Raw genomic sequence first — 9,100 nt, 5'->3', positions numbered from 1 at the left:
ATTGATTTGTTCCGTAATTGGATCAATTGAATTATCCAACCATGCTTGGCATATCATCGTGTCTTCATCAACGCTAAATGATGATCCCCTGCTTGACATTGTTACTGAAAGAGAGAGAGATGGAGACAATATTATTGATAAGACAAAAATAAAATATTACTGATGTTTGCGGGAATGTGCATTTTAGAGAGGAAAAGACATTCTTTTTATAGGGTCAGATTGAATTATTGGATTTTATTTTCTTGTGTATGTACTCTATTGATTAGGGTCATTGGGTTGTGGGCAAGATTGTAATGAATTATGTAAGAAATTATTGGGGTGTGTGCAAGATTGAAATGAATCATGCATGCATGGAATCTATTTATTGGGGTGTGTGCAAGATAAAAAATTGTGTAAGCATAGAATCTATCTAGAGTAAGCATGTTGCATGTGTACTCTCTTGGCCCTCCACCAGCATATATAACATAACTTTCCGTAAGAAATTAAACCAATTTGCTATCTCACACAACTTTAAATATTTTCAATTTTTATTCCATAATTTATTTACTAGCAAAATGAATTCTGATAGTGATAATGATTATGATTATGATTCCCAGAGAAGACGACGTATTGAAAGACACTTCATGCATGAACAAGAAGTGTTGACAGCAGCTGCACTCGCAATTCAAATGAATCTTGTTACAAAGCTCATATCATTGAAAACTCTAATCAACCAACTCTCCAGATTGGTCCGGTCCAGACGACTTATAGGAACCGTAATAGGGCAACGGAAATGCCCCTCTTAAAGGCCGATTATTTTTCGTGTCAATCCCACATATGATGAAGTTTTATTTCGAAGCGAAAATGTAATGAGCGTGTCACCTATTCTCGAGGATTAGGAGTGGTCTTAAGGAACATAGTGATTTCTGGATGAAGAAATATGATGCAGCCAATAAACCCGGTTTGTCGTCACGCGGCAAAATAATGTGTGCGTTGCAAATGCTAGCAAACGGAAGCCCAGCTGATTCAATGGATTGGTATTTTCGTATTGCGCAGTCAACAACACTCTCCTTTGTTAAAATGTTTTGCAAACATGTGGTGGAGAGATTTGGTGCACAATATCTAAGATCTCCAAATGAAGAAGACATTGCCAGATTACTCCGTGTTGCTGAGTTAAGAGGTTTTCCTGGCATGCTTGGCAGTCTAGATCAACTGTATGCATTAGACGTGGCAAGCATGTCCAATGGAATGGGCAGGACAAGATATCTTTCGACATGGATCGGCAAACTCTTGTACTTCGAGGCGCTTGCTTCTTTCAACATGTGGATATGGCATGCTTACCGGTTTACCGGTACTAATAATGATGTTAATATTTTGTGGCTCTAATCTTTTTTTTTACAAACTAACATTAGGTTTAACCCCTCCGGAAAACTATTCTCTCATGGGTAAGGACTATCTTTGTCGGTTATTACTTGGTCGACGGTATATATCCTCGATTGTCTACACTAGTGAAGGCGAAAAGGAATCCTAAATCAAGAAGAGATAAATTTTTACCGATGCAAGAATCTTATAGAAAAGACGTTGAACGAGCATTTGGGGTTCTTCAATCTCGCTTTTACAATTGTTAGAGGCAAAGCTTCGCTTGTGGGACAAAGATGTGCTCCATGATGTTATGTCGTGCATTATTTTGCATAACATGATTGTTGAGGAAGAACGACATAACTATTTGAACGCTTACGTTTATGGAGACTCACGAACCTATTATTAACCATGATTACTTTGAAAATCCTAATATAGCGAAGTTGTTCCCCGGCCAAACCCCAATTCATTTGAATTTCAGAGTCTTGCAACACGTGGCATATGTGCATAATAGGCACGAGCATGTGGAATTAGAGCAGCGTCTGATTAACCATTTATGGGAATGGCGTGATCAGAATTAATATGTGTTTATGTCGTGCATTTCTTATATGTTTCCAGTATACGTTTACTCGTGCGTTTACTCATGTACGTTTACTCGTGCATTTATGGGAACGGTAGTCTTTTTATGTTGTGCATTTCAAGTGCCTGCTCCATTCAATTGCTTGGAGTAGTGATATACGTAAAAAGAATAATTTTACTAATGAATAAAACAATGAAACTCTAAACGTAAGTAAAACTAAACAATAGTTTACGTGCCTAATTTGTTTATCAAATATTCTACTCTCAATCCTATGAGATATAATGGAGTAGGAAGTTCGTTCCACTCCTAGTCCTTTCGCATGCTGTGTTTTTTAGTCTAATTACTCTACTTAAGGTCTAATGAGAGATTTACGAAGTGGCAACTAGACTACGATGCAACTACCCACAAGATGCAATTAGTCGATTATCAAAATAACTATGGTTATGCTACGTTGATTCGATGATAAGGAGTTAGAGGGGGATTGATTCCACCTTAACTCCACTTAATCCTATTAACGACGAATCGTCGAAATCCGACTTGAACTGCTTCGCAGAACAATTGGTTTTTCCTAATCCCTAATTACACATGACATTTCTACCAATTCATAATTAGCATGTGAACGATTAAACCCATTCTCATGGTGAACTAATCGTTTCTAGAGTGGAAAGGAAATTACGACGACTTCTACGATAATCGAATCAAGCTTTCATCAAGGCTTCTCAACCCCTCTAATGGAGGCTTAGCCGAATCATCATTACGCAATCATTTCCGATAAAATAAAACTAAACATAATATAAAGAATTGAAATTTTACTAATCTAAATTAAACAATAATTAAAATCTAATTAATAACTAAGAATTGAATAACAAGTAATAAATGAAATCATATCTAACACAAATGTAAATGACAAGAATCGAAATTAACAAACTAGCTATTTTATTAATCAAACTAATTAAGAGTAATGATTCTAAGAGTTTAATCTAAAACAAGGATTGGATTTGAAACTAAACTTAATTAAAACTAATTAAATCTAGATCTAGAAGCTATTCTAATGGCTACTTTCTATCTACTATTCTCTACCTCCTATCTACCATTAACAAAGAGCTAAGCTTTGGTTTTTATACTTTCAGATCCAAAAATCGTGCATGGGCTTGGAGCCATAGTTTGGGCCAGAGAATCAGGCCCAAAACCCAATTCTTTCAGTCCAAAAAGGCCTCTTCAGGTGTAGTTAGCTTCAACAGACTTTTCATCTATTTCTGCTTCTCTGATTAGATCACGGCTTAAACCATTGGAAAGCTCTTTCCGAGCCGGTCGTTTTGACATAAGATAGGCCCCATTCCGATGTCTGAGTCCAAAGATACGGCCTTCGGAAGTTCTGTTGACTTGTTGTGTCTTTTTACGCCCAGCGTCGACTTTTCAGCTTTTGACCGGGCTTTAGAAAGGCTTTGTCTTCTTGAAACTTGGCCTTTAATCACGGAACTCCTTAGTAACCGACCTTTGCTCCTTTATCTTGCTAAAGTGGCACATTCCACGCACATAATGGACTTTGAAGCCCGAAATGCATAAAAACACGTGTCGGTGTTAACTCTTAATTATTACTCACAATATTGGTCTAATACTATGATTCACTATTCTGTTAAAACTACAGTTTTGGGCTCTTATCAAACCACCCCCAAACAGCATTTTGCTTGTCCTCAAGCAAAGATGAGAAATTAGAATAAGTGACCAAAATGGAGTTTTAACTACTCTCGTTTATTTGAGTCGCGATTGCATTGACCATATATGCAACAATGCGCCTTAAACCACTAGAATTCCCTAGTGGACGAAGTTATAGCCTCGTGAGAGTTTTCCGGTGAAGGTACTCACAAACTTCATCTATACTACAAATCGACTAAGAAATAAAACTATTGTTTCCATATCCATGCTCTAAATTAACTATACCTCTCACTAGCAATGCATATAGAGTAATCAAGTCGAAACCTAAGCTAATATATGCATAATAATCAATCATCTACAATAAACATATATACAATGAGTAATACTATGAAATGCCTAGCAGGCCCGTTTCTGAAACTCGGAATAGCGTTCTTAAGTAGGTTCTCACAATAATAGTCAAGATACAACACTCGATTTTTCCACTCAAGTTCCATACTCCGATTAATGCAGTGGGCACACTTTACCTTACAATCTCAATGACAACAAGGAAGCGAGTCGATCAAACACATCATCCGCCACTTATCACATTAACCTATTCCTAATTGAGCTAGAGGTCTTTATTAGGTGTTGGGGATTAGGAGATGGTTTAAGAATGAAGAAAATGGATATTCAAAAAGGACAAGTCTGAGATAATAGAGTTTTCATATTATGTAACTTAGAGAAAACCTTGTTATTTTCTTTTGCTTCTATACTTTGTTTCCATCCTTAGCCATATTTTTCTTTTTCTTTTCTTTGGCTTTTGACTCCCTTTTATTCTATTTTTGGAGTTTTTATTTATTTCTATTTTTTTTCTTTTTCTTGGATGGAAACTTCTTTTCTTTTTCTAAAGCAAGTAACTATATAATTTTTGTTTACACAGGTTTTTCTCTTCTTCTTTCTTCACTCATTCTATTCTCAGACTTATTCTAGATTGGGTAAGTTGAATTTTTTTATTTTGTTTTGTTTTTGTAATAGGGTAAAGGATTTGTGGTTTATGGAAGGCTAAAGAAAGGCTCGAGGGGCTTACTAGCGAAAAATAATTCATAGGGTTGAATTTACGGCTATATCGATCCAAAGAGGGCCTAAATTCTCGCTTAGGATATGGTTTAGTGATCAAGCAAGTGGACGTGTGATTTCTCTATCCGGATTTTACTTCTCCTTTGTGTCATTTTCTCAAATGTTTCAGCTCATATAAGGCTTTTAGGCTATATTCTCCACAGGATTTGTAGAATAAGTACTCTAGCCTAGATTTCGAGAAACTTATCGCTAACAATCATAGATACTCATGTAATATATTTATAGATAGATGCAAAGATTATTACCTACATATTAACCTAAGTTTCTAACAATTATTCTAATGCAAAAGCTACGTGAGACTTCTAGATTGTTAAGAGCATAGAGAAAGAAAATAATACCACTATTCCTAAGTGTATAACATAACTTATTTATTTATATTTTTGAATTTTTGAAATTTTAACTAGAAGACAAATGCATATTATACATATCTATATCCTAACAGATGCCTTAATTACACATGTTTCTATGCCCCCGCCCCAAACAAGAAGCATGCTTTGTCCTCAAAGTATTGTAAATAAAAAGGGTAGGAAAAATATCATTGAAACGTGTGAAATTCAGGAACATCTGCAAAACAAAGTTAGAACGTATCTAATATAGGAAATAAAACTGACGAACTCTATAACGAAGTTCTACCCATTATGGGGTTAACAAGAATGAAATTGCTTGGGACATAAGCGCATTACACTAACTAGAATGAAAACTTACCTTATCTCCCCGCGTTACTCCTCATCTTCCCCTCATCCTCATCTTCCCTAAAGAAGTGAGGTTCCTTTATGCCCCTGCCATGCCATGATAATTTGCCGCTTCCCCGCCATTTATCATCTATTATTGCTAACCTATTTAGAGCCACTTGAATTGACGGGGTGTAGGGGTGCAACCCGATGAGGTTGTATCCTCCACCCTTGCCAAGTCATTGCGGAAGGATCGAATAATACTATTGGTGGGTCGCATGATTAATGCGACCGTAATCCAATCCGCGAAACGCGTGTACAAAAATAGGAAAGAAACATAGCATAATACGGAAAACTAGAACAGGCATAAGAAGGAACTTATGCCTCATGCTATGGGATCGAGCTAAACTAGACATCAAGGTTCGGGAAGGTCATGACACATACGTCCCCGGCTAAAAGCAAGGAAAAACGCCGCAAGTGGCATCATTCACGGAAGAAAACGCCATTCCCCTAAAATGTTTAGCATGATCCAAAACATAACAGTTCCTATGTTCATGGACAAAGGCTACCAAAAGCGACGTTATAGTCCCCTTGGTCCTCGATACGGAAAATGCCCGCCCATACGACTCATGCAAAACTCATAAGTGTAGACATACATATTATCTACCCAATAACACCATGAGTCTTGTATTTCAAATGGGCATAGCAAGTCCAAGAACAAATGCAAGCAAGAACCCGGTAATTTCCATTGGTTCATTATCAATGTTGATGGAGAATACTTGTTCTCCATCCGTCTTTCAAAGAAAATGCGCTTATCGTAAAAATAAGATGCTAGTGTTGGAGAATAAAGTGCATCAGTCTTACCATAAGCGGCTCCCAACCAACGTATGTGATCGCTTTCAAAACCAAGCACCATAAGTAGTGCTTTGGAACAAATCTTCAAAGACTGTTCCGTATCAACGTTGGAGATGTCATCTCAAAATTACGCCCGAATAGCTGCGAATGATCCGAAACTACCCGCAGAAAACCGGAATTTTTCAGGTCCACGGAAGTCGGTATGAAAGCGCTCAAAGAATTGAAAATCCAGTGTTTGAGCTGGTCGTGCTCACCTTTAGCGAAAAGAAGTCCTCGACAAAAACTGAAAAATTGCGGAAGAGCGAAAGTGCGCTTGTTGTAGAAGCGAAAAGCGCCGGAGTTCTTTAAACTTCGGAAAATGAGACGAAACGTGGGATTCGTGGGAGTGAACGGTGAGTTATGGAGGTTAGGTGTATTGTGAGTTGTGAGTGTAGAATGTATGAAGTTTATATAGGTTTTAAGTTGCTAAAACGGATCGAGAAGTTGCCAAAAGGTTTTTACGGCAGTTTCCGGAAATACCTAAAATTTCCAAACCCGAAAACGGAAACAAATCATTTTCTTGATTCTAAATCAAACCTAGTATCTTTTAGGTTGAATTTATGATAGAATCTACCTATTTAATTGATATTTCATCCTACCATGATACTTATTCATAGATATGCCTAAACGGCCATATTTTCATCTTGACTCCGCAATAAATTCTAAGACGAGGGTCATATAAAAATCATGCTGGAATAGATAAAACCACCCCCAAACAATTTGGGAAGGTGGGATTAATATTAAACAACCACGCATAATGAAAATAACCGCATTATATTAAAAATTTCATTCGAAGTACATTTCACTACAAAATTCAAATTACGGAAATAAAACTTACATTAAAATAAATGACAATAATGAAACTACAAATAAACATAGAGCATCAAACTATACTATCCCTAATCACTCCCAGATCGGTATCGGAGGGCACACGGTCCGGAGATGGCTCCTGAGCTCCCGATGGGCCAGCACCATCCGTCCTTCGGCGACGACGCTCGTGCCTCGATGGTGTGTCCTCAGACGGAGAATCCCCGTGAGGTGGGAATCGTGTAAGCATCTCGCCCCGGAACTGGCGCTGAGCTTCTAGCTCGGCCCTCATCTGTTCCCACCTCTCATCCTCTCTATGTATGCGGATTTCGGGTTATGATGCATCGTTGCTCGTCGAAGTCCGGAGGTCTTCGCAGATAGTGTTGAGCTTAACGCATGCCATGATGAATCACGCCCATGCGTTCAGATCCGACCAAAGACCTCTCCAAGGCATCCGCATCAAAATACGTCAAGTCCTCCTCATCCTCCGAGGCATTCTCATTTCCCCCATCCTCCTCAACATTCTCATTTCCCCCATCATACTCCTCGTCCTCTACCCGATCCTCAGGCAACCTCCAAACCCGTTGGACACACTCCTTATAGATGCGAGGGTTACGGTGTAGGGTGATGTAAGTCCTATCAGTCGCCTGAGCTGCTCTCAACTTCAGCATGATCTTGGTTATCAACACAAGGAGAGGTGCAACAGACTTCCCTACTCCCCTAATCATGCTAAGCAAGAACTCCAAGATACAGAATTCGTACTTCTGCTCCTGGAGTATCCATAAGATGTGGAGGCAGTTCAGGCCTATGTCGCCCGACCTTCTCCTTCCCGGGGCGTTCGACCAATCCATCGAGCCGCAGCCACCGGGTCCTAAAGGGATGCTGGCGAACACAATCGCGATCTCGCATTGTAGTTCCCTTCAGAACCGTCACGCTCATCAATGGCTCTACCCCATTATATTGGGACTCCAACGCGTGACATCGTGATGGATTCTAGGCGAATGCCTAGAATCTCAAACCAACAACCCCCCGTCACTTCCTTCCTCCTCTTCGCCACCACAACAAAAATCCTAGTCCCTTCCAACTCCCTCGTATTGTAGAACCGTCGGACTAAGTCCTCGTGGTAATAGGCTTCAGTCGAGTACCACAAGCTATTCCAGTCTCTACTGATCATTTCGTCATCGTAAAACGGCGTGAAGTGGTCGCCAGTAAAAGCTTGCTCCGGCAAAATTCGACGTTGTTGAGCCATTTTAGTGTTTGGAATGTAGTGGGGGTTTAAATGGGATGTGGTGGTGGAATTTGTATCGACCGACTGAAGCAAACAGTGGTGGTGGCGCGACGGTGGCGCGACAGCACCAAATTTTTTAATTTAATTTGATTTTCCGGTGGTTTTTGTTGATGTAAATCGGTGTAGGGTGTGGGGCGGTGCGGTTGGAGTCGATTTGGGTTGGGTCTTGATTGTGGGCATGGGTAAATTTAGTTTTCTTTTTAATTTTATTTTGTTTTAGGTTTTTGGAGCTTTGGTGGCGTTAATGGCGGTTTTGAGAAGATGATCGCGACCGTTGGGCTAAGGTAAGGGCGCGAGTGCGCTGCCTGTGGGCGCGGGTTGGGCCCAAGCCCAAATCGAAATTTGTGAATTTTTCAATTTTTTCGCGAAAATTCAAATCAAAATTGCCGCTTCGTTACCGGTCCGATTTTTGCAAATGAGATATGGAAATGATCAGGAGAGAATTTCCAATCCAATGATCCATAAAACACTCTATTCCGACCGTGGATGATATATAAGATAGTGTAAAACGCCTCGAAGTGCATGCATGACGTACGTTATGTGAACGACTGAACTCTAAATTCATAGATTATGTCAACCCGAATCGGAATACAATGAAACGGCCTAAGCAATTCTAATGGGACATAAAACATTTTAGGACGGAAACACGAACACCCCACCCCCAAATAAATTTTTTACAACGAAACTTAGAAAATTTGTTTTTAGCAGTGGGTCTTTTAAAGTCAGATTCCCGAGACTTCCTAGAATACT

The 9,100-nt window shown here is 39.3% G+C and overlaps 1 protein-coding gene across 1 annotated transcript; it reads left to right on the top strand.

Annotated features, from left to right (window-relative positions):
• Positions 1-963: 963 nt before the first annotated feature.
• LOC147501737 (uncharacterized) lies at positions 964-1,365 on the top strand. Its single transcript, XM_086604386.1, has one exon. It carries the CDS (start codon positions 964-966, stop codon positions 1,363-1,365), a length of 402 nt encoding a protein of 133 aa, XP_086460512.1.
• Positions 1,366-9,100: the final 7,735 nt, after the last annotated feature.

The sequence above is a fragment of the Coptis chinensis genome, chromosome 4, assembly GCF_015680905.1.
Source record: "Coptis chinensis isolate HL-2020 chromosome 4, ASM1568090v1, whole genome shotgun sequence".
In the NCBI taxonomy this organism is placed as follows: domain Eukaryota; kingdom Viridiplantae; phylum Streptophyta; class Magnoliopsida; order Ranunculales; family Ranunculaceae; genus Coptis; species Coptis chinensis.
The sequence above is the reverse complement of the archived record's forward strand: the minus strand, read 5'-3'. Positions and strand labels throughout refer to the sequence as shown.

Excerpts from the sequence above, each read along its gene's own strand:
- LOC147501737 (XM_086604386.1), top strand. The coding sequence starts at position 964 with ATGTGTGCGTTGCAAATGCTAGCAAACGGAAGCCCAGCTGATTCAATG.